This window comes from Malus domestica, chromosome 03, assembly GCF_042453785.1.
Source record: "Malus domestica chromosome 03, GDT2T_hap1".
NCBI classification, from domain to species: domain Eukaryota; kingdom Viridiplantae; phylum Streptophyta; class Magnoliopsida; order Rosales; family Rosaceae; genus Malus; species Malus domestica.
The window spans coordinates 28,881,839-28,906,873 of record NC_091663.1 but is presented as its reverse complement, the minus strand read 5'-3'; the positions used below and the strand labels follow the sequence as shown (position 1 = coordinate 28,906,873).

General features: G+C 37.2%; 2 protein-coding genes across 3 annotated transcripts; one reads left to right on the top strand and one right to left on the bottom strand.

Annotated features, from left to right (window-relative positions):
* Window positions 1–4,887: 4,887 nt before the first annotated feature.
* On the top strand, window positions 4,888–8,038 carry LOC103429453 (cytochrome P450 736A117-like). The gene is made up of 2 exons (XM_008367603.4): window positions 4,888–5,894; window positions 7,331–8,038. Exons 1-2 carry the CDS (start codon window positions 4,971–4,973, stop codon window positions 7,943–7,945), a joined length of 1,539 nt encoding a protein of 512 aa, XP_008365825.3. The 5' UTR covers window positions 4,888–4,970; the 3' UTR covers window positions 7,946–8,038.
* A 13,181-nt stretch (window positions 8,039–21,219) lies between these two features.
* On the bottom strand, window positions 21,220–24,686 carry LOC103429461 (chitin-inducible gibberellin-responsive protein 1-like). 2 transcript variants are annotated; one of them, XM_070819272.1, is made up of 3 exons: window positions 24,268–24,633; window positions 23,524–23,769; window positions 21,220–23,353 (listed from the first exon to the last, which is right to left on the bottom strand). In XM_070819272.1, exon 3 carries the CDS (start codon window positions 23,210–23,212, stop codon window positions 21,461–21,463), a length of 1,752 nt encoding a protein of 583 aa, XP_070675373.1. In that variant the 5' UTR covers window positions 23,213–23,353; window positions 23,524–23,769; window positions 24,268–24,633; the 3' UTR covers window positions 21,220–21,460. The 2 variants fall into 2 exon arrangements, with proteins under 2 accessions (XP_070675373.1, XP_008365835.3); XM_008367613.4 differs by lacking the exon at window positions 23,524–23,769 and having other exon boundaries at window positions 24,268–24,686.
* Between the last annotated feature and the right edge of the window lie 349 nt (window positions 24,687–25,035).

Here is a 25,035-nt window from a genome sequence, read left to right as displayed (position 1 = left end):
AAGTCAACATTTAAAACAATCTGCCTTCTTGTGTTTTTCATTTCAAAATTGCTCTAATTAACAACATTCAAGGGACCCAAAATCCAAGAACTACTGTAATTTGAAATTCTAATGAAATTCAGTCTATCGTCAATTCTAAAAAAATTATATATGTAAGTGGCCCTTTACCATAGTGGTGAAAAGGTAGCGAGCCCTTACATAACGAAGTGGATTCAAATCCTAAAGGTGACTAATTTAACATCTAATCTAACAAAATCTATTATTTGACAAATTTTTTTTTAAAAAAATCTAAAAAAATTATGAAATTGTAAAAATCAGAAAATTAATGGGATTATAGATTTACAAATCTCACGGATTATGAGATTTAAAAAAATGTCTACAATAAAAATCGGGCACATATTTCTGCAAATTTAATCGAGTAGTGTTAAGGCAAATAATGTACCTCATTAAATATATTATGGGTACTTACGAAAACAATATACCTATGAACTTGACAGAAAAAGTACCAATGAACATAAAAAAAATTTATGTACCCAAAATCCATTAAATACCGATGGGTACATACACTGAATTTACAAGTACCCAAATAAAAATAAATATAAGAGAAAAAACTCATGGGTACATGTAAAAACTCATTAAAAAGAATGTATCACATTGTTTTATAAGCATTCATATGAACACATAAAAATTCAACACCAAAACCATTTTACCTAATTTTTTCCAAAAGACCTTGTCCCTATGTCAATATGTACCAACAGATATATTTGAATGAAGTAACGTGTAACCCATGAAACATAAAAGTGTAACCCACCATACATTGAAGATTGAACAATCAAGATTAATTTTCAGTAATAAACAAAAGAAAAAAAAGTTGATTAGGGAGCTTTAATGAAAATGACTTCTCCAAACTTTTTATTAACTAAAAACTATCTAATAACTTTGTTTAATAAAAAGAACTTAAACTTTAATGAAAAGAATTTAGATTTTAATGAAAATAACAAAAGTTTAATATAATGCAAAAATTGATGCGCCAGTCTCACGCGTTCTAATTTCCATTACACACTCTCTCACTCCCTTCCTCACACCACCCATTCCCATCTTTCCAATTCTTAACTCTCATTCTCTCTCTCTCTCTCTCTCTCTCTCTCTCTCTCTCTCTCTCTCTCTCATCTTTCACCTATTCCCATCAATTTTCTCTTTCTACTTTCCTCTCTCATCACCCATTCAGATGAACTTTCTCTCTCATCTCTCCTCTCACATTTCTTCACTCTCGCAAGTCACTCTACTTGACACACCCCGACCCGGTACGTCCTTTAGGACTCCGAATCGAGTTATATTGGGCGACACCTAGAAGGTGACGAAACTATAAAGTGTAGTGATGTGGAATTGTGAATAAATTTAAACCTAAAAGTACGTAAATATAAGAGTGTGCTGTGAGCGGGAATGAACTCATTTCACATGTGATGTCAGAGCATAAGCAAAGTACAGTAGAGTAGATTGAGAATTATACCATTGATGGTAGTCATCAATGTCCAGATTGCCAGGAATCCTCGTCGATATAAAAGCTCAGCTACTAAAACCTGGAGGGGCGAAAAACAAGGGTGAGTGGGCCTGAAAATAAAGTTTTATAAAAACCTTTGAAAACGTTATAACCCCTCACCGTAAAACATGTATAGTTTCCAAAATATACATACTACGTAGTATGAAAATACTTATCGTAGCCTGCAAAACATAAATAAGGCATGACATCCCAAAATCACAAAATCTCAACAATAATATAAGTAAAATCAAGTGCTCAACAACCTATGTTAACACACCAGTCGGAGTCGCCTAATGCGACCTGTACGACTACACCTATTGCTCATCAATATATGCCAGCACACTAGTCAAAGTCGCCTAATGCGACCTCTACAACAAGACTGGGTGTAATCATAATATACGCTCTAGTGCTATGATCACGTGAAGACTGACGCTATGCGCGGTCACCTATAAGTCGGAGTCACCTAACGCGACCTGTACGACAGGACTGGCCACCTACTTGGATCCAAGGCGAGCATACGGTGCGGGAGGTGAACATACACGTGAAGGACTGGCCCTGGCCCGAGGTGAGCACTAACACCGTGGTGTAGCAATGATGAGTAGACTACATAAATATAAACATGCCATAATGATTCAATAATTCTAATCAACATAATAAACTTACATGCCCATCCCGTAGGATTATTTTGGCATTTCACAACAGTGCAACATTTCTTATAACATTATGTAATTATGGCATCAAAGATTATAAGCATACCTGTGTAACTCGTAGGATGTAGCATATTTCATAAATTCCATCATTTCGCTAATTCTTATAAACTTTAGTCTAATCCAAGCGTACGTAAGAAATTCTTTTTCAAATGCATAAATGGAAACTATCAAATATATATATATACACACACACTATAAAAAGGAAAAAGTCCCACTCACCTAAAGTCCGTGTTACAACTCCCTAGCATGAATATCGAGGCGTCACGAACGATCGTCGCCTAGAACAAATATCAAATCACGTCTCAGAATTCTTATTGGTAGAACACGTAACTTACATAAAACACATCCCTAAGGATGTTCTAGAATGATTTGAAACCCATTGACCAAAAGTCAATAATCGGTCAAAGGTAGACGGTAAGGTCCACAACCCTACGTAACTCGATCCGGAAGATCCGCACCTTGGATTTCAGATCTGTAACTCCAAAGATACACATTATGCTTCTAAAATAACATACTAAAATCTTACCACGATCCGACGGTCAGATCTCCGCCAATCACAATTCAAGTGGCGGTTAACATTTTATTTTACTAACTTACAAATACAATTCGGGAAGATCCGTATATCGGATTCTTGATCTGTAAGTTCCTATAGTCCTCAAATATTACGTATTATAAAGTATTAAAGTTTAGTGATGATCCAACGGTCGGATCGTCGATTGCTAACTATTCAAGTGGCGGACCTTAATGGAACTAAGTTCAAACGGAGGAATTTTGTCAATCAAACTTCACATATGGAATTGGAGTATCAAATTAGCCTAGGAAGGTCAGGAGGTGCCTCGGCCCACGCGGTGGCCAACCACTCCGACTCATTGGAAAATTCAACTATTTCAAAAAAATCTCAAATTTTACAGAAATGAAGATCTCAATAAGTAGAGCAAGTTTTATACATGTGGCCAAGTTCAATTTGGCTGGGAAAAGCTCCAATTCGTCTCGAATCCGCCAGAAACCCTCAAAAGAGTGGCCTTCGATTCTGCTTCTTCGGTGCTCCACCGCCTCCAAGGTTATTTGGGGTTTGTTCTTGGGCTCAAGGAACACCTGAGGATGGTTATGGTTGACGGAAAACCTTTCGGAATTGGACGGATCACCGCTGTGCACCCTTTGAACTCTTGGTTAGAATTCCCCAAATTAGAGCCAAATTGGCTCAGGTTTTTGTATAAGAAAGGTAGAGGGAAGGATCCTAGGATGATTCCAAGTGATGAGGAATCTTAAATTGCCTAAGAACCATTGGAAAATGCTTCGAAACCAGTGGCGCTACCGGTAGGGTCTTGGGTATAAGGGTCAAAGGGATGGAGGTCTGGGTTGGATGCCACTCACCTCTCTCTTTTCCCTCCCTGATCTCCCCCTCGATTAGTCACTGGATCTTTCCTTCTTCCTGATTAGGCAGCATCCCTTTCCCTTTCTCTCCTCTAATTGGGCAGCAACCCTCCATTTCCTCCGGTCATTCTTCTTCTTTCCCTCAATTTTCTATCAACTAATATTAAAATAGTAATAATATAATTATGAGAAATGTATTAAATAATAAATAGTAGTCCTTACCAACGTAGTTTTCGGATATGTAGTTCCGTAAAATTTTAATTGTAACTCTGATTTCGATTCTGTTTGCGCCTACGCGTTCGTATCTTTGAGTACTTCAAGAATATGCTAAAATAATATTTTGTACGTCTCACTATACGTTGGTCAACGAAAGTGAATACCCTCACCTCTTGGGCATTTTCGTAAAATCACATTTTAAAAATTTATAAAATCGTAGAATTAGGGACGGGTTGTTACACTACTCTCACTCCATAAACAATATAATTTTATTTTATTTTTTGTTCTATTGTTTGTTTATTTATTTGACCATTGTTTCATGACTTCTTTAGAACAAACTATAATAATATTACAATACAAAAAATGAAGAAGATTATCATTTGTCATATTTAAAAATAGTGCTTATTTTAATTTTGAAATAGTGATTTTAACTTTAGTGTGGATAAATTTTTAAGTTTGTGTCATGTCATATGAACGCTGACTATTTTTAGAACTAAACATTGATTATATCTAGAATTGAACACTGATTATTTTTAAAATTGAACATTGACTATTTCTTAAACTGAACACTAGTACTATCACTATTTCTTAAACTGAACACTGATACTATCATTATTTTTAAACTAAACATTGACTCTTTTTTAAATCCTCATTGTTTTTGCTTGATTGCTTATTTACCTTAAATTTAAAAAAAATATGAGATTTCAATTATCAACTAAAATCTAGACAAAGCAATTAATATTAATTACAAAAAAATAAAAAATTAGGGAAATACTTTAACCAAAAATTTAAAAAAATACAGGCTAGCAACGTGTTTACATATGTAAATTTTTAAATCTAAATTAAGGATGTGGACAAAATCAAAAGGAGACTTTGATAAAATAATAATAATAATAATAATAATAATAATAATAATAAAAACAATTAGATTTCAATCAACGACATATAAAAATTAGGAACGACAACCTAATTTCTTAATAATTTATAAAAGCTCTACACTGCAAAAAATAAATAGAATCATTGATTCCACTAAAACCCTGGGCCCGGGCTGATCTTTACATATATGGAGTTTCCCAGAGCAACACAAACAAATACTCATATACATGGCATAACGAAGAAGAAGAAAAAAAATGTTAAATCTCCTGAGTAAAACCTTGTCAAGCTTGTTGGAAGATTTTTCCTTCAAGTATTTAGTATTTTTAGCTATATTCCTCATACTGATATACAAATGGTTCTCCAGATCCACAAACTCATCACCACCTTCTCCACGAAAGCTCCCTGTCATTGGAAACCTCCACCAACTAGGCCCGCACATTCATCGCTCACTGAACTCCTTAGCTCAACGTCATGGACCTCTCATGCTGCTCCATTTTGGAAGCGTGCCAGTCCTTGTGGTCTCTTCGGATGATGCTGCCTGCGAGATCATGAAAACCCAAGATATCACATTCGCCAACAGACCCAAGAACATCTTCTTTAAGAAGGTTTGCTACAATTTCAAAGACGTGGCCACGGCACCTTATGGGGAGTATTGGAGGCAGGTGAAAAGTATATGTGTTTTAAATCTCTTAAGTAACAAAAGGGTTCGCTCTTTTAGTATTGTGAGAGAAGAAGAAACGGAATCCTTGATCACCAAGATAAGTCAGTCGTCAACATCAACATCATCAGTTGTGAATTTAAGCGAAATGCTTGAGACGCTTACTAATGATGTGGTGTGTAGAGTGGCACTGGGGGCGAAATACAGTAATCGCGGCGAACGTGGAAAGGTGTTTAAGAAACTTTCTTCGGAGTTGTCAATCTTGATGTCACGTATCCATATTGGAGACTATATTCCATGGCTTGCTTGGGTCAGCCGTCTCAATGGTTTGGACGCCAAGTTCGACAATCTGGCTAAACGGTTCGATGAATTTCTTGAAATGGTCGTTCAAGAGCATATAGGTGATGCTCTTATCAAGAACGAGGACCAAAAGGATCTTGTGGACATTTTGCTTTGTTTGCAGAAAGAAAGAGGGGATGATTCTCTTATTGATGGAGTTAGCATAAAGGCTATTATCTTGGTAATTATTTCTCACTCTCTCATTCTTTTGTCACATGCGTACATAGTTGTCTCCCTAAATGAGTTCCTAACTAAAATTTAGCTAAGAAGGGCTTAGAGAATTTCATTATCAATCAAACTTACTAACATGTTCCTAGAATAGTGAAATTTCTAGGAGCTCCTACGGGCTCCTAGCATTAATTACTATTTTTTTAATTGGTCATAATATTATGACTCTCTAATGTAGAGAGTAAAGATGAAGTAGAATTTTATACGGAGCAACTAAAATAGCTTTTCAAAATTTTAGCTAAAATTTAAATAAAAAACAGAGAGCATGATTGGAGATGCTCTTAGAGTGTTGTTATCTATTTTACAATAATAATATGCTAGAATGACAATGTTTTAAAGGGCTGATGCAATAGTACATTTTCCATGTGGTCATATCTTAGAGTATCTCTATGGAGATGTCAAATGTAAAACATCAAAAATGATATTTGATGGTTTATGTGACAATTTGATATTTTGACCAATTTTTTGCTCCACCCAATTGTTAAATAAAAATGTTATTCTATAAGTATTTTTTTCCATCTCTTTGTGGGGTCCAACTATTAAGATAAAAAAATCAAATATTTAGAATACACAACACCATTTATTATGAATAGCATCACACCTATTACAAAATTATTGAATTAATTTGATAGTAGCTGTCAAATTTGACTCAACTCCACGTAAGCAATTGAAGGTTGTGTTGAAGAGAGTTTACTATTATTATTTTTTATTGTTTTATGTCTAATGTAGCAATTTTGATATCCCCTTATTTGCTAGAAGTTAATAAGTTTTGGGTATTTTAATATGAACAAATATAATAGGGAGATGCCCTTTCCACTTTATTCACGTTCCACTCTTTTAGAGTATCTTGGAGTCATTTCTAATGTAAGATAACTCTTTTGGAATACTGGTAATTTAGGAAAGAGTGTAAAAAATAAGAATGGAGGAATCTAAAGTAATCTTTTTGAAGTGATAATGACAATTTTCATGAAATATACCACGAAGCTGATAATTCAGACTTAGCTATATATTAATTTTCATCAAATATCATATAAAGTCTTAACCACTGCCAAAATCATAAGTTTCACCCTATAGATGTGGTATGAAAATATGACAAACATAGTTCTATTGCTTCATCCTTTAGTATCTAAGAGGAAAGATTGTCCTCATTGTATAAATACTTAATTGATATTTTGAATGAAACTACATATATAAACATTTTACTCGATAAAAGATGTAGTACTGTTGAATCACATAAGTAGCTAGGTGCTCAAATGTTAATTTAATCAATTTTTGTTCATTAACATTCTTGTAGGATATGTTTGTGGGTGGCACTAATACCTCATTCACACTCATAGAATGGACGATGTCTGAGCTTTAATCAATTTTTGTTCATTAACATTCTTGTAGGATATGTTTGTGGGTGGCACTAATACCTCATTCACACTCATAGAATGGACGATGTCTGAGCTTTTAAGACATCCAAAGATCATGGAAAAACTGCAGAATGAGGTAAGGGGAATTGTCGGCAACAAAACGGACATAATTACGGAGGATGATTTGGTTGGGATGCACTACTTGAAAGCCGTGATCAAGGAAACTCTTCGCCTGCATCCTCCAGTACCATTACTACTGCCCAGGATGTCGTCTCAAGATGCAACGATAAACGGTTACAGCATTAAAGCCAACACACAAGTTATTGTGAATGCCTGGCAGATTGGAAGAGATCCAAAGTCATACAACAACCCGGAAGATTACGAACCCGAAAGGTTCTTGAATAGTACACTAGATTATAAAGGAAATGACTTCCACTACATTCCATTTGGAGCTGGCAGACGGGGCTGCCCAGGAGTCCAGTTTGCCATGGCTGTCCAAGAGATTGCTTTGGCAAATTTAGTGCACAAGTTTGATTGGGCACTGCCTAATGCTGCAAGAGGGGAGGACCTAGACATGACTGAGTCCACTGGAGCAAGCGTTCATAGATTATATCCTCTTAAAGTCGTTGCTATTCCATATTCGGGCTAATGTAGTATTGGAGAAACCAACACAATCATCTGTACTGGAATATTTCATATTTTGTTTAACAATTTTGTAGAAATTTGGTTTAAGTTTCTGGTATATTTCATGTCTTGTGTGAATGTACATTAACACATATAAAGGAAAAGAGAAGGACATGTTACAACCAACCATCCTTAGACTAAACCCTAGAGACCGGATAAAGCTATACCCTAATTGGGAATTTTAACGAAAAACATCCGGTACTATTCACTTTACCCTTTATTTTGTCCTTATCGTTAAAACTCAAAGTTTTCGAACCATTTTCATTAATTTTCCTTTAATTCAATGGATGACATCAAACACAATGCTAAGAAGTGATCTACACTTTAATGGTGACCAGCCAAAGTTGACAAAAAGGTGCCATGATGTTGACACAAAAAGTTCCGGGCAGCCAAAGTTGACAAAAGGTGCCATGATTTCTGATGTCATATTTGTCTAGGATTTGTAACTCCAATACTCTCCCCCAAGCTGGATTGAGGAGAATAGTTGAGCCAAGCTTGCCTAGGAGACGCTGAAATTATGCAGACGATAGAGCCTTAGTAAACATGTCTGCCAATTGATCATGACTGCGAGTGAAGATTGTTTGAATGAGTAGTGACTGAACTTGAGCCTTGATGAAATGGCAGTCAACTTCAATATGCTTGGTCCTTTCATGAAAAACTAGGTTGGCAGCAATGTGCATGACTACCTGATTATCACACATAAGAGACATGAGAGTTGTACTCGAGAACCCTAGGTCAAACAAGAGACCTTTAAGCCAAATTAATTCATATGCAGTGGCAGCCATTGCTCGATACTCAGCTTCAGCACTAGAACAGGCAATGCCTTGTTGTTTCTTGCTCTTCCAAGTGACAATGTTGCCTCCAACAAATGTCCAATAACCAGTGGTGGATTTTCTGTCAATGGCACTGGCTGCCCAGTCAGCATCAGTGTATCCATGAATCTTAGTGGACTGGTTGTTATGCATGTGGATGCCCCTATTTATGGATCTTTTTAACAATATTGAGATGTTATATTGTGGGTGCATGCATGAATTGAGTGACCAAGCTGACAGCAAAAGTAATATTTAGACGAGTAATGGTAAGATAGATTAGCTTACCAACCAATCTTTGATAATAGGTGACATTCTTGAATGGTGGTAAGCTTAAGTATACTATCAATTAGGGTGACAGCTAGCTTGCAATCAGTGAACTCAGCTTCCTCGATGAGATCCATGACATATTTTCGTTGGTATAAAAATAAACCCCGTTGTGGGGTTGCCATCTCAATGCCAAGGAAATACTTCAACTTCCCAAGGCCCTGATGGCAAAGGTTTAATGTAATGAGGCTTTCAAGGCTTCAATTTCATATGCATTGTCACCTGTGATGATAAGATCATCTACATAAATAAGGACAACTAACTTCCCATTGATCCATTTCGTACAAATAAGGAAGAGTCAACATTGCTTCTGAGAAACCCCTCATTTCCAACATTGAACTAAGTTTGGCATACCAAGCTCTTAGTGATTGTTTCAAAGCATAGATTGCCTTGTGTAGTTTGCACACCATGCCATCCTTTGCTTCAGAGTAACCTGGGGGAATTTACAAGTATACTTCCTTCTAAAGCTCTCCATAAAGGAAATCATTTTTAACATCCATCTGGTACGTATAACGATCAACCACAATTGATAGCAACATAGAGTAACACACGCACTGTGTTCATTTTTGCCACTAGGGCAAAAGTTTCCTTGTAATCAACCCAAAAGGTTTGACTGAAACCATGAGCAACAAGCCTAGCTTTGTGTCTCTTTATTGAGCCATCAGCTTTGAGCTTAGTTTTGTAAATCCAATGACTCCCAACTGCCTTCTTTCCTGGAGGTAATTAAACAACACTCTAATTGAAATTCTCCTCCAAAGCTTGAAGTTCTTCAGACATGGCTTTCCTTCAGTGAGGGATAAGGTTGGCTTCTCGAAATGTAGTAGGTTCTACAAGATTTGAGACCTCAGTAAGGAATGCAACATGTGAATTTGAAAAACTGTGATTACTTATTGCTTTAAAGATGGAACATTTAGAAGCATAAGTAACATAATCCACAAACTTGGTAGGGGCCTTCCTTTCTCGAGTTCGGTTCCTCCTAACTTCTTGAGAAGGTTGATGAGTGGAGGGTTGCGGTGCAGCCTCAAGATCATCATTTCCTTGTGAGTTAGGTTGAGAGACCGTTAAGATTGTGGTTTCTAACATGACTTCTTGCTCTTGATTGTTACTGCCTTGTAGAGAATCATCATGAGTTAAAGGCTCAGTGCACATAGGCAATGGAAACAAATGACACAGAAGCTCCCCTTTACATGAAGTAGGACCTTTTTCTTTTTTTTTTTAAATGGAGTCTCTTCGTCAAAGTGAACGTCTCTGGATACAACACACTTGTTAGTGTCAGGATTAAAACATTTATATCCCTTTTGAGTAGAGGAGTATCCCATGAACACACATGTCACAACCCTAGCATTCAATTTATCACAATGTTGAGTTTGCACATGTACAAAACAAGTGCAATCAAATACTTTCAAGTGTGACAGGTTTATAGGTCTGTCTTTAAGGGTTTCATATGGTGATCTGAAACCTAGAACACGACTGGGAAACCTATTGATCAAATAAGTAGCTGTAAGAATTGCATTTGACCAAAACTTTTTTAGTACATTCATGTGCAACATGACTTCACGAGTCTTCTCAAGTATATCTCTATTCTTCCTCTTGGCTATCCCATTTTTTTGTGGGGTTCCCACATAACTTGTTTGATGAATAATTCCTTATGAACTCAATTATTGAGTCATGATATTGGACAAGAACTCAGTTCCATTGTCTGATCTCAATGTTTTAATAGTTCAGTGAAATTGTGTTACAACCAACTTATGAAAATCTTTAGAAAAATAGTTGAGACTTCACTTTTAGATTTCATGAGATAAAGAAAAGTAACTCGAGTGTAATCATCAACAAATATGACAAAATACTTGTAACCCTCTATTGATTCAAAAGTTAGACCCTATACATAGTGTGTACCATTTTGAATGGTGTGCTAAACTTAGACATTGAATAGCCAAAAGGCAGTCTAGCAAATTTGGAAAACTAACAGGTATCACATGTAAAAGATGGGTGACAAAACATGGGAAATAGTTTTGACAAAACAAATTTGGAAGGATGAGCTAGTCTTTGATGCCAAATTTGTTGATCTTGGGTTTTACTTGAATTTGCTTGAAGAGTTTTAGGTAGATGGGACTTCTTGCAAAAATAATACAGGCCATTTAGAAAGAAACATTCACCAATCATCTTCTTGGTGATACAATCCTGAAATATCACATTAGTTGGTGAGAAAATGGCAATGCATTTTAAAGTAAACGTGAGCTACCCTATGAAAAGTAATTTAAAAGGGAAAGATGGAACATGTCTCTATGTTATATGACATCTACCCATCACCGAGACATTTTTTCCATTTGCAATTGACACTTGAGAGGGTTTTGAAAAAGGATGGAAATCATGCAAATTTGAGACTTTATTTTTCATGTGATCAGTGGCACCTAAGTCAATTATCCAACAATCAAGTTCAACACTAGTTTGGAGTGCAGTGGAGAAAGCATTGAGGATAGTTGAAGCCTTATCAAGAGGAACATGGTTATGGTCAGCAAGGAATCCAACAAACTGGCCAAGAAGTGTAGTGTGGTTCTCACTTTCAACCTTTAGAGTTGGTGCAGCTTCTCCATGTCCTTTGATTTGTAGATAAGCTACAAATTCATTGATAAGGGACAAGGGGTTTGTAGTGAAGTCTACTGAGCCATGGTTGAGGAGCTCGATACATGATTCGCAATGTGTTGTGCTTTGTAGAGAGTCACCTGTGATGTTTTGGAAGTGATCAACCTAATGTTCTTATTGAATTTAGGTTTCAATTCTGGATATAGTTCCCAACACATTTCCTCCATATGCCCTGTAACATTGCAATACTTGCAATACTTGCACTTTAGGTGTGGATTATTCCTCATGTACACCTTGTTGTCAGTTTATCTGTAGTTCACAGCATATCCTCGAGCATCAGGTATTTTGTGGCTTAACTCTTGGTTCATCACTCTTTTTCTTGCATATTCACGTTGCACAGTAGCACAAACATTTTGAAAGGATGGCAGCTCTATACTCATTAAGATGTGGCTTATGAGATCTTCATACTCGAAGCCCAAGCCTTCTAGCAACCGATATATTTTATCTTCCTCAGCATGTTTAAGAAGGATTAATGGATCAGTGGTATGAGAAAGGTATACATCTAACTCATTCCACATGGTTTTGAGGTAGCCAAGATGTTGAACAAAGGTCCTTCCTTCTTGTTGAATACCTACAATATCTTTCTTTAACTAAAAAACACGAGCATAATTATTCTGGTTCCCATACATGTCCTTCACAGACTTCCATAAATCTTGAGAGGATTCTGAGTAGCTAAAGATCTCAGCTACATGCTTCTCCATGTTGTTGAGTAGCGAAGACATAACCAGTTAGTCTTTGCATAACCATGCTTCGTGTGCTGGGGTAGAAAGATCAAGCGCTTCAACTCCTCCATTGATAAACCCTAGCTTTCCTTTTCCACCTAGAGCAAGAGATACTGCTCTAGACCATGGAAGATAGTTGAATTCATTCAACAAAATTGAACATAAACGATGATTTGTATTTATCTCAGTGTCTGGAACAAGAGAAGGAGAAACTTGTGAGTTTTCTCCCTCAAGATTTACTGAGCTTTCTTCAGCCATAACTAGAGCTTGAAGATGAACAACAGCGGATAAAAAATGGGCAAAGACAAGTCAAGAATGACACTGCTCTAATACCATGTAGAAATTTGGTTTAAGTTTCTGGTATATTTCATGTCTTGTGTGAATGTACAATAACACATATAAAGTAAAAGAGAAGGACTGGTTACAACCAACCATCCTTAGAATAAACCCTAGAGACCGGATAAAGCTATACCCTAACAAGGACTCCTTAATTTAAGGGATTACATCAAACACGATGCTAAGAAGTGATCTACACGTTAATGGTGAGCAGCCAAAGTTGACAAAAAGGTGCCATGAGTTCTAATTTCATATCTGTCTAGGATTTGTAACTCCAATAAATTTAAAGAAAATTTATATTGTCATTCCTCATTTTTCTATTTCATTGGATGAACATTTATTCATTTTTTATTTCTTTTTTATCAAGGTCATTTGGTATTTTGTAATTAAAAATTATTTAACTATTTCCAAATATATCTATTTATAACATTACATTTGGTATATTTAAATTGATGGAGCCACTTAGTACTACGATCTAGTGACAACCCACTTCAATTGTAAGTGAGAGGTCTTATGTTCGATTCTCGCCAAACTCGCAGATAAATCCCCATCGTTCATGCCAATCGACGGAACATCCACTCGAAACAAATCCCACGATCTTTGCCGCCACAACCCTTCATGCACATCAGTTTTAGTACTCCTAGAGAAACCCTAGCAAAACCCTAGAGCGACGTTAGAGAGGAATCTATCCCCATTCGTTTAGTATTATTTGGTATACATTTTATTTGTTTGTAATTATTCAATACTTATCCTTGTTTTACCTTATCAAAATATAATTTAAGCTTATTGATTAATTTACCCTTAAATCAATCTAATAGCTCAGATTAAAGAGGACTTCAAGGGTTCCTAAAATAAGGACCTTAGATGAGCAATACGTCGACATGACCAACCACTCTCATCCCTTTCATCGAGTTGCCATCTTTTTAGGCAATTGACTTTGTATTTTTACTTGTTTTTATTAAGTTTCCACTTGCAAAATTGCAATGTCAACGAGTTTTGCAAATTTTCTAAATCAATATGTATTGAAAAGGACAAGATCAGATTTCTCACAAAAATAAGGGCAAGAACAAGTTGAAAGCAATGAGGATTCTGGTGCATTATATTAGTGAACTTATAATCCTTCGTGTGGCGTTGGTAACAAGACTTGTTCATGTGTGAAGATAGGAGTCATGAATGCTTTTACTATAAACTTATCACAACTCTTATGGAGACTTGGAAACCTTAATATAAGCTATATGGATTTTTTTTAAAGTCATTGTGTGTTATAAATATGTAAAAGTTAGAGAGATAATCTTTACTAGTGACAGGAGCGATGCATGTGTAACATATCACACTGAAGCTATAACAGCTATAACACAAGAGGATGACAAATAAAAGAGGGAGGAATAGATACTGAAGTTATTAATCTTTCCTTTCTTCTCAGTATATCTCTCTGTCCTTTAACAGCAGTCGGAGCGCTCTATTTATAGAGCAACTCCGTATTATTACAGTTTGAAATTTACAATACATCTTTTGAAAAACGATCTCCTTCATTTCCAAAGTCCACATCTCAACACTGCCAATGTTTTCATTAATCTGCCAATGTTGAAAATCCAATCTGTGTGGGCATTGAAAAATCTACCAAGGTTTTCAATATCACCGTGGGCTTCCCCTTGGATGCCCACATATCAACATCAGTTGCCTCGTTAAAACCTTGCTTGGAAAACCCCAGTGGGGAAAAAGCATAGCGAAGGAAAAAGAGTACAACTTTACCTGGATTGTTGATATAGTGTTAAGTATGCTTATGTTGCCTCGTTAAAACCTTAATAGGAAAAACCCAGTGGGAAAAATCCTAGTCGAAGGAAAAAGAGTACAACATGCATGTATCATGTATACTCCCTCTGATTTCGCATTCTCCAAATTTAGCTGTTTGGTAAGTCGACGTAATCCGATACTTTGCACTAACTTTTGAAACGTACATTTTGATAAGAACTTGGTGAACAAGTCTGCCAGATTTTCATTGAAACGGATTTGTCTGACTCAATAACTTTAGCCTTCTTAAGCTCATGTGTGCTGAAAAACTTTGGAGATATGTGTTTAGTCTTATCGTCTTTAATGAATCCTTCTTTCATTGGGCAACATAGGCTGCATTATCTTCATGGATGACAGTTGGATTGTTTGTCTTCGAAGGTAGACCACATGAATTCCGGATATGATGGATCATTGATCTTAACCAAGAACATTCACGACTTGTTTCATGTAAAGCAAGTATTTCTGAGTGATTGGAAGATGTAGAAACTAGTGCTTGCTTTGTTGAGCACCATGAGATTGTTGTATCTCCATTCTTAAATACATATCCAGTTTGTGAGTGGGCTTTATGCGGATCAGAGAGGAAACCAACATCTGCATATCCAGTAAGGATCTGGTCATTTGTGGATTTCTCTGAGTAGAAGAGACCCATGTCTGTTGTCCCACGAAGGTATCGCAATACATCTTTAACACCATTCCAATGACGAATTGTTGGAGCAGAGCTATACCTTGCTAACAAGTAGACTGAAAAAGCTATATCTGGTATAGTACATTGTGCTAAATATAATAAAGCACCTACTGCACTCAGATATGGTACTTTTGGACCAAGGACTAGTTCATCATCTTCTTTTGGACGAAATGGGTATTTCTTAATGTCCATGCCAAATCGCTTCAGGATTTTTTCAATGTAAGCTGATTGGTGGACCAAAATTTCACTAGCACAATGCTCGATCTGTAGGCCGAGATAAAATTTCGTTTTTCCAAGGTCTTTCATTTCAAATTCGCTTTTCAGATATTCAGCAGTTTTATTGAGCTCTTCAGGGGTTCCAATTAGGTTTATATCATCGACATATACTGCCACCAAAGTTGGATTTCTTAATGAACACATAAAGACAAATGAAATTGTTGGTATACCCTTCTTTGATCAAATACTCAATGAGACGATTATACCACATTCGTCTAGATTGTTTTAGCCCATACAATGATCACCTTAATTTGATTGAGAGCATACCTCGTGATTTGTTAGTTGTTTCAAGCGACTTAAGTCATTCTGGGACTTTCATATATATGTCAGTATCTAATTCTCCATATAGATACGCGGTGATGACATCCATAAGTCGCATGTCAAGTTTTTCTAAAACCACTAAACTTCTTAAGTAATGGAATGTAATTGCGTCCATTACAGGAGAGTATGTCTCCTCATAATCAATTCCAGGTCTTTGCGAAAAACCTTGTGTAACGAGTTGTACCTTATATCTTGCAATCTCATTTTTGTCATTATATTTCCTTGTGAATACCCATTTGTAACCCACGGGGTTTACACCAGGCGAGGTTTGGACTACTGGTCCAAAAACATTTTGCCCTTCCAAGGAATTTAATTCTGCCTGGATTGCATTTTTCCACTTAGGCCAATCTTGTCTCTGTTTACATTCATCAACAGAGCGGGGCTCAATATCATCACTTAATATGATTTCATTTGGATTCAGATGTGCCCTTGTCTTTCTCTTTCGAGGGGATGAATCTTTTGAACCTGGGGGTCTACCACGTTTCAGGCGTGCACCAGATGAATCATTCACTGCCACTTTATTTTGTCCAAAAGGGACATCAATCATTGCAGGTGCATTTGCAGCTGGTATATGTGATTTTGTCACTTTCATAGCATCATTAAATGCATCTGGCATTTGATTGACAATGCTTTGAAGATGAACAATCCTTTTCACTTCATTTTCACATTGAGTGCTACGTGGATCAAAATAAGACAATGTGGGAACAACCCATGTCAGCTCTTTCCATTCTTCTGGAACGATCTTTTCTCTCCCTAACGATGGGAAGATTGTCTCATCAAAGTGACAATCAGCAAAACGAGCTGTAAACATATCACCTGTCAAGGGTTCCAAATATCTGATGATAGATGGTGAATCAAAACCTACATAAATTCCTAGTCTACGTTAAGGTCCCATTTTAGTGCGTTGCGGGGGTGCAATAGGCACATAAACAACACAACCAAAAACTCGTAAATGTGAAATGTTTGGCTGATGTCCAAACACGAGTTGTACTAAGGAGTATTGGTGGTTGGCTATAGGTCTCAATTAAACCAATGATGCAGCATGTAAGATGACATGTCCCTACGCAGAAACTGGCAATTTTATTTTCATGAGCAGAGTGCGAGCTATTAACTGAAGCAGCTTGATCAATGCTTCTACTAAACCATTTTGAGTATGGACATGAGGAACAGTGTGTTCAACATCAATGCCCAATGTCATGCAGTAATCATCAAAGGTTTGAGACGTAATTCACCAGCGTTATCAAGTCGGATTGACTTAATAGGGTAATCTGGGAACTGTGCTCGTAACTTAATTATCTGAGCAAGAAGTCTCGCAAAAGCTACATTTCAAGTAGACAAGAGACAAACACGTGACCATCTGGTAGATGCATCAACCAAAACCATAAAATATCGAAATGGTCCACAAGATGGTTGAATAGGTCCATAAATATCCTCTTGAATTCTTTGCAAAAATGATGGGAATTCAACATCAACCTTTAGTTGTGATGGTCTGATTACCAACTTCCCTTGAGAACAAGCTTTGCAAGGGTTATCATTTGTGATAGCAATATGTCTGCTCAATAATGGATGTCCATTAGAGTTGGTAATGATCCTATGCTTCATGGTGGATCCTGAATGACCCAAACGGTCATTCCAAAGCATGTAAACTTTTGAATCAATGAACTTTTGGTTCATGACAGTATGTGATTCAACTGTCTTTATGTATGTATAATACAATCCACTCGACAAACCACGCAACTTCTCTAATATACACTTCTGGGTATTATTGGAGGTAATGCATAGATACTCCACATTTTCTGCACTTTTCATTTCAATGTGGTGTCCATTTAAACGTATGTCTTTGAAACTCAACAAATTTCGAGTAGATCGAGTAGCATACAACGCATTTTGTATGGACAATATTTTTCCATTTGGTAACATAATCTGGGCTTTCCCTGAACCTTCCCTGATATTGTTGTTACCCTTACTCCTGTAAGCATCAAGCTAAAGAAATACTTTCGATCACAAAGTATTGTATGTGTGGTTGCATTGTCTGCAAGACAAATATCTCTGCCGTTTCTCATGTTCTGAAAATAACCATAGTTTTTATCCATGCTTTCTGAGTAAAAGGGGATCACGGTTAAAAACAACTGATAACATGAAATTTGAAAGCCACTTTTATTGAATCAAAATGCTAGTTTTAAACTACAAGTTCAGAATAATAAAAGTACATCAAACATAAATGATTCAGTCGGACCGATATACTTCATTCCTCCTTTCCACAATAAAGTCTGAAACATCTAGGTGAGTTATGTTCAATTGCCCTGATAAGTCGCACACTGGATCAGGTATATCTATTGGTTTAGCCTGGTCGAGAAAATTAGTCTCGACACCTTTCTCATTGAGGGATGCTTAATATAGATCCACCAGATGTTTTGGGGTACGAAAGGTACGTGCCCAATGCCCATCGCCACCACACCTATTGCAAGCTCCATCAGAGTTTCTAGGAGCATTATTCATACGAGCTTTACCTTTGTGGCGATTTCCATTTTTAAAGCTCGGGCCTGAATTTTGCCTTGGAACTTGGTTGTGAGACTGACCACCATGGTTCTTTCTTTTCTTGTTCCACTGACCTCGCTTGTGGCCACGTCCTCGTTTATGATTATCGCCACCAGAGGATATGACGTTCACTTCGAGGGAAGCAGCATTCAATTCTGGGAATGGTGCAGATCCAGTAAGTCGGCACTGATGATTTTTCATCAGGACCTCATTGTTTTGTTCAGCTACCAAAAGCACAAATATCAGCTAGTTGTATTCAGTGAAGCCTCGCGGTATATACTGCTGCTGCAGGAGCACGTTAAAGGCATGAAATGTATTGAAAGTCTTTTCCAGCATTTAATGGTATCTCCAAGATTCCCTACTTCTAGATGGATCTTGGTATCCAGTACCCAGGTAAGGTAATTCTTCCCTGTAATGTCAAGGGCAACAAAATCAAGCTTTGCCAAGTTCGCCATTTTCTTTTCTGAAAGAAAAATGAGAAGTGTAAGAACTTGCAATAATATGTATTTTGGAGGTATGTAGTGTTAGAACTTCTGATTCTTACAAGTTTTTCATTTTGATCTTCAGGCCAAAATGATAAGCACTCGAACTTCAGGCTCGAGATTTTCAAGATGAATGAGGAGGGGGATTCTAATTTCCTTTTTGATTTATTGAGTGCTTTTATTGGTGAAAAGAATTTTGGTAGTTTTTTCTTTTTCTTTTCAACAAACGATATTATTACGGAGGAGGTGGACTTAGCCTTATAATGGGCTAACAATAATGTGGTTCAAATTTGCCTTTGACAAGAATCGAACATAAGACCTCTCACTTATAAGAGAGAGAAATATTATTAAATCGTAATAATAAGTGACATTTTCTTAACCAGAAAAGAATTTTGGTAGTTATTTTTGTGCTTATATGAGAATTGGCATTTTCTTAACGAGGATTCACAAGTAGGGGATCAACCGAGCCCATGTTGAAGAGAGAAACAGCTAGTGGCTGAGACAAATGGCTGAGACAAATGTAAATTAAAGACCACAAACAGTTTATTAATATACAAAAAATAAAACTTACAAGGGTGTATTCAATTGAGATTTTGAAGGATTTTGATGGGGTTTAATTGATTCATAGAGATTCTTGGTAAAAATTTGAGCGAATTCTCTCAAATTCTCAGGGGGAGAGGTGAGATTTGAGAATGTGTAAAATACACTACAAAATCTCTCTAATTTCCTCAAATTCCTCAACTTTTTAAAATCCTTTAAAATCAATTTCTAATTGAATACACCTGAAATGTTATAAACTTCTTTAACATCCTGATTTAATACACCTAGACTTTCAAAGAATCATGTAAAATTCTGATTGGATACTCCTGAATTTGTAAAAAGAACTAAAATACGGTTATTAAACTATGATACCAAGTTGAATTGAATAAAGGGTTATTAAACTCGACTCTCAAAATCCCAATTATTTTCAAGTAAGAATTGAATAAAGGGTTATTAAACTATGATACCAAGTTGAAAATAAAGGTTCATGATAAATATAAGAATTCTTCAATAATCTCACAAACTCGAATGCTTTATGGTATTTATAAGAATACAATGGAGCGATAGTCTTATATTAAACAAATTCAAACTATAAGGAGAGCTGTTCGAATTTGAGTGTATATCAGAAGTACAATGCTACACTTTAAACTCATGATGAGATTTGTTGAGAAGAAAACCAAATCTAATTGAAACTTAGTAAATTCATAATTGAAACTTAGTAAATTCAGTAGCAATAGGAATTTTAAGATCTGACGATCGATACAGAATTCAAGGTATCACGAGCAAGCAAAGCAACAATCAACAAATAGGTGTTGCCCTGCTATCATTAGTGGATGAACCCAACAATGCCTTTGGTACATTTGAAGAACTGGAACTGTGTTGAAAATATCACGAACACTACAAAAGTATATTATTGATCATAACTTCTCGTGATCTCTTTCTATAAGTCTTGTTTTTTGAGGTGAATACGATATTCAGGCAAATAAAGATTGAAATAGTATAAACGGATAGAAGGAATTTAGCAGGCTTTAGAAAATCTTGTTTGGGTTTTCAACCCGGTTTAAGAAAAAAGAGACTCACTTTACAATTAGATTGACAAACTATCCTCAAATAAAACATCTTAGATTACATCGGTGGTTTGAGCCTTGCAAGCAATCCCTCCCATAGCTAGCCAACCGGTGCGCCATAAATTGATTATTTAGGCAAGTCGGGCTACTAAATAGTACCTTACTCTCTAACACCCTTAAGGGGTTTAGAAAGAGCCAAGAACTTGGGATTTAGTCATCAACTACATAAGTAGGCTACTTCGTTTTCAAGCAATTAAAAAGGCCTAACTCCCCGATAAACTGACCCCCGATCCCCTCAAATCCATTACCAGTTTAAGCTAAATACGTCTTTCTTCAAATAGAGGTGAATCCTAAATACATTAACGAGTCATAGGTATTAGAGAGTTGGGCAGTAAGTAGTGAGTACATGAAGTATAAAAAGCATTGTTGCATTAACATTATCTTCCAATTTGATATATGTGCAATTAATGTTGTACCGTTGTGCAATGTCGGATTCTATTTGTGCAGTTTGAGAAAGAGAGAAGGCATGTCGCTTCTGGTACCGTATTGATTGTTAGTTTGTTACATGAAACAATGGCGAAATACAAGATTGTTTTCCGTCATTGCTTCATGGAAATACTCGGGTGAAAAGAGATTGAGGAGGGGCGGGAATGAAGAAATGAGCCGGATTAGTCTTAGTTATTAGTAAAGACTTTGTAAAAGTAAAACAAACCCTGCATTATAATTACATACAACTCTATCAAAGAACAGAATCTTGTATACACAGCGGTAACACGTTCGGTGGTAGGGAACCACATTCTGCTGCAGCATACAAATGCCGGCCATCCTAAGTACAACAGTGAACAGCGTCGTAGAAAGAAACTATAGGGCTTTGTGTATTGCATTAAAAGAAAAATACAAACTGGTAAATTCTACTGCTACCCCTGATCTTTATTTCCTGTACTCAATGCCAGGCAGAAGCTGATATTAAGTTCCTGTCCTTCCATCCCAAAAGCATAGCACCGTCCTTCTCAACCAGTGTATAATGCTCCGAGTAACACCTCAGCAGACCCCCAATGACAGAGTTCACATATGAGCTCAACGGGTACTGCTGAAACCCTGCCATTGTCAACCTGGATTTCCACTTGCCAAAGAGCTCGTGACGTTCCACCCTTTCCTTCCCCTCGCAAGCAATGACATTCACAATATCTCTTGCCAAACAATGCATCTCCACATTGATTCTTTCCTTGCTGTTCCTTGGGAGGGTCACATCAATAGACTCGAACATCGCCAAGTAGTATTCAAGAGTTTCCACAAACCTATTGAAAAAGGGGGTTGTGTTCGTGTTTGATTCTTGTTCCACCAAAGTGGTTACCTTTGGATTTAGAGACCTCACTGTTCTCAGCAGCCCATCCCTCGGATTGTTCTCATCAACGCTTTCATCTGGTGTGTGATGAAGCTGCAGAGGGAAGTTCACAGCAAGAGCCTCTCCAGGCCTGACATCAAGCATGTCCCGTGTGACATCAGGTGCGAAAACTGGGACTCCATGAAATTCAACTGGGATGTTAAATTTGTCTGAGATGGCTTTCAACCGTCTCCCTACTGCCTCCAACCCATCACCACGGGCATGTTTAGAAACAGGATCATCGATACCTGTAATTCGTACATGGGGAGCCCCACTGGGTCTTGCTGCAAGTGCTTGAAGGAGAGTAACCCACTGGGTTCCCTGAGCTATCTGGAAGTCTATAATGTGGATGCGGTCCTCATTTCTGCATGCCTCAGCAATGGCCCCGTTGGCTGCCATGTAACCAAACTTTAAGTATGGGCAGATCTCATACAGAATCTGCATATAGGACAGCAAGTCGTTGCCTTCAGGCTCTCTACACCTAAGGGCGTGGTAAATATTGGCACCTGATGCCTCCTTCCTGGCCACCAGCCCTTCTATCAAGTAAGCTCCAAGTCGCTGGATTGGTACTCCACCGATAGACACAGCTCCTCTAGCCTTTTCAATCAATTTTTCGAAACTTTCCTCATTGTTGTTGGAGAGAGCTCCAGCACATGCAATCAGCAATTCCTTCAGATTACTTGCTGGCAAACCCTTTAGAGATGCTTCATCTATCACTTTATGACGTTTCTCAAACTGAGCTTCAGCCAACTGCCTTTGCCGAGAAACAAAGGATGTCTGCCGTTGAACAGGGTTTGAACCCTGGTGCTCCTGGATCCATGACATGGACCTCTGGGTCTGCTGCCTGCTACTTTCTCCACTAGAAGTGTTTGGTGTGGTGACTTCTTCTTCCTCATCGTCAGGCCCCATTAAAGCACTCTCCAATTCCTGCAAAGTTTGTTTTATGTTCTGGCTACTATTTGCATCCTTTAAGGAAGAAGTCCTACCAGAATAGACCTGCAGACTGTCTCGACTACAGTCCACCGAAGGGCTTAAGCTTAACTGATTAACGTAACTGTTTGTTTCAAATGAAGAGGTACAGGAGGGGGTGGCTCCTGAGAGATTCTCCGGGGAGCTGTGCTGCTCCTGACTGTCGCTCAGTGTCGTAAGAGTATCAGAATCAAAGTGAGTCGAAAAGGGTGTATTTGGTGAGTTCTTAATATCAAATTTCAACGACCCAAGTAACCTTTTAGGTAAAGACCGAACAGTGGGAAGTGGAGCTGTATATGACAATCCTGCACCAGTCGCACCAAATCCAAAATGCTGGTCCATGCTATGAGATTGGCATCAGCTATTCCATGTGACAAGAAATCCGATTGTATAACTTATCAACCAGAATAGGATCAAGCTCTGTGCTTTCCCCAAAAGACACTCTTGGCAACCTTTGTGAACTTTCAAGATAACAAAATAAACCTGCAATATTGATACAGAAAAAGGCCAATTAACTAGAGATTCTGAGGGAAAAATTGCATATACTAACTTGAAAAGCAGAAATTATAACCAAACCACAATCTGTCTTGCCTGAATGTATTATCGAATCAATAAACACCAAGAAAAGTTTTAAATCTTAAACGGATATTAACCAGAATAAAGAGCAGGAAGCAACCACTCAGGACTCAGGAGGATCTGCATCCCAGAGTACTTGAACTACCCAAGCATAGGAAGCAACGAAATGGGCAGCTCTATTCAACCGATGTAACGGAATATTGCTTCAGCGAGTGATGTTAGTCACAGAGCAGATACCAAACAAAGGATAACCAAATGGAGATTGAATCAAACAGGGCGAGACTAATCGGCCTCATCAATCGAAAAATAGAAGATCCATTGAGCTGACACCAGGAGAACATAGCTTCAGGATTGACAAACTATGTCAAGGTGCACAATTTATAAAATTTAACTTCCATTTGAATAAATTTGGAGTAATTTTCCATTTTGGGACCAAAAATCAATACTCAAAAGCCATCAAAACCATATCCAGTTGAACTGATTTTACAAAACCCAACACTTCAAATCACAAGACGCTCCAAATCCACTCACCATCTGTTTGTTCTCAAGAAAGTGATAGAAAACAGATCAAAATAAGAAAAACCCATGATTTCCTCACCCTATACGCCACGAATCAAATACACCCTCCAATCAATGAAGCCCAATAAGAGCCACAAGCTCGGATTTCCCCTTTTCCCCAAAACCCCAAATCAACAAACTACACAAAGATTCAAAAGAAATCAGATTCCTCCCAACTTTCCTTTCAACTCAACTTCCTCAGCTACCAAACAAATTATACTTAAACCAATAATTCAAAGATATACAAATCTATGAACAAATACCTGTATTTTCTCTTCTGGGTAAGTTCTGGTTTGGTCCAAGAACCTGTTCGTCAAGTCGTGGGAGCTCTGAATTCGCCGAGTCTTCGAAAGAAGCAGAAGCTAGGCTTCCATGGTATATATAGCAGAAAGAGACGGTGAGGTGTTGGCGCCGACCATACGTTGCAATGTTTGAACAACAGAACATTCCTAGCTTTGGGTTCGTCGAAAGTCACCGGGGAGATGCCAATACGCGCTTCTTCTCGGCAAGTGAGAAACCATGGACATGTTGGTAAAAAGGGAGATAATGATATGATAGAAAATTCGGAACATTAAAAAGACTGTCGATTCAAATTCATGTTGCAGCCAGCAGATGTTATGGAATGGAATAATGGCTGGCCGCGTATTCAAATTCTCATTTATTTGATGCATATTGTTAAAGCAAGAGAATCTCGCATATGTAAAGGTTTTATTTAGTAGAGAAAATTAATTTTGATATGATTACTCGTTATATTAAATGTTTTTTGAAAGAAGAAACATATGAAAATCTTTTTATTATGTCCTAGTTAAAAGGTTACTCACGAAAAAAAACAGTTCATTTAATCTTATAATATTTGTGAAAATTAGTAAGAATATCTTTTGTTCAACTTGAACAAAATTAAAAAGTTAACATTCATTTCTTCTTTCAAAATGACTTTAATATAGTGAATTGTTGCCGAATGTACAAATCTTGGTGACATCTCTTCTACTCTGATTGGTAGAAACCGCATGGCAGAGATCATGATAAAACTT

Excerpts from the sequence above, each read along its gene's own strand:
- LOC103429461 (XM_008367613.4), bottom strand. The coding sequence starts at position 23,212 with ATGGACCAGCATTTTGGATTTGGTGCGACTGGTGCAGGATTGTCATAT.
- LOC103429453 (XM_008367603.4), top strand. The coding sequence starts at position 4,971 with ATGTTAAATCTCCTGAGTAAAACCTTGTCAAGCTTGTTGGAAGATTTT. Across the intron at positions 5,895-7,330 it reads GCATAAAGGCTATTATCTTG|GATATGTTTGTGGGTGGCAC; the intron begins GTAATTATTTCT and ends ACATTCTTGTAG.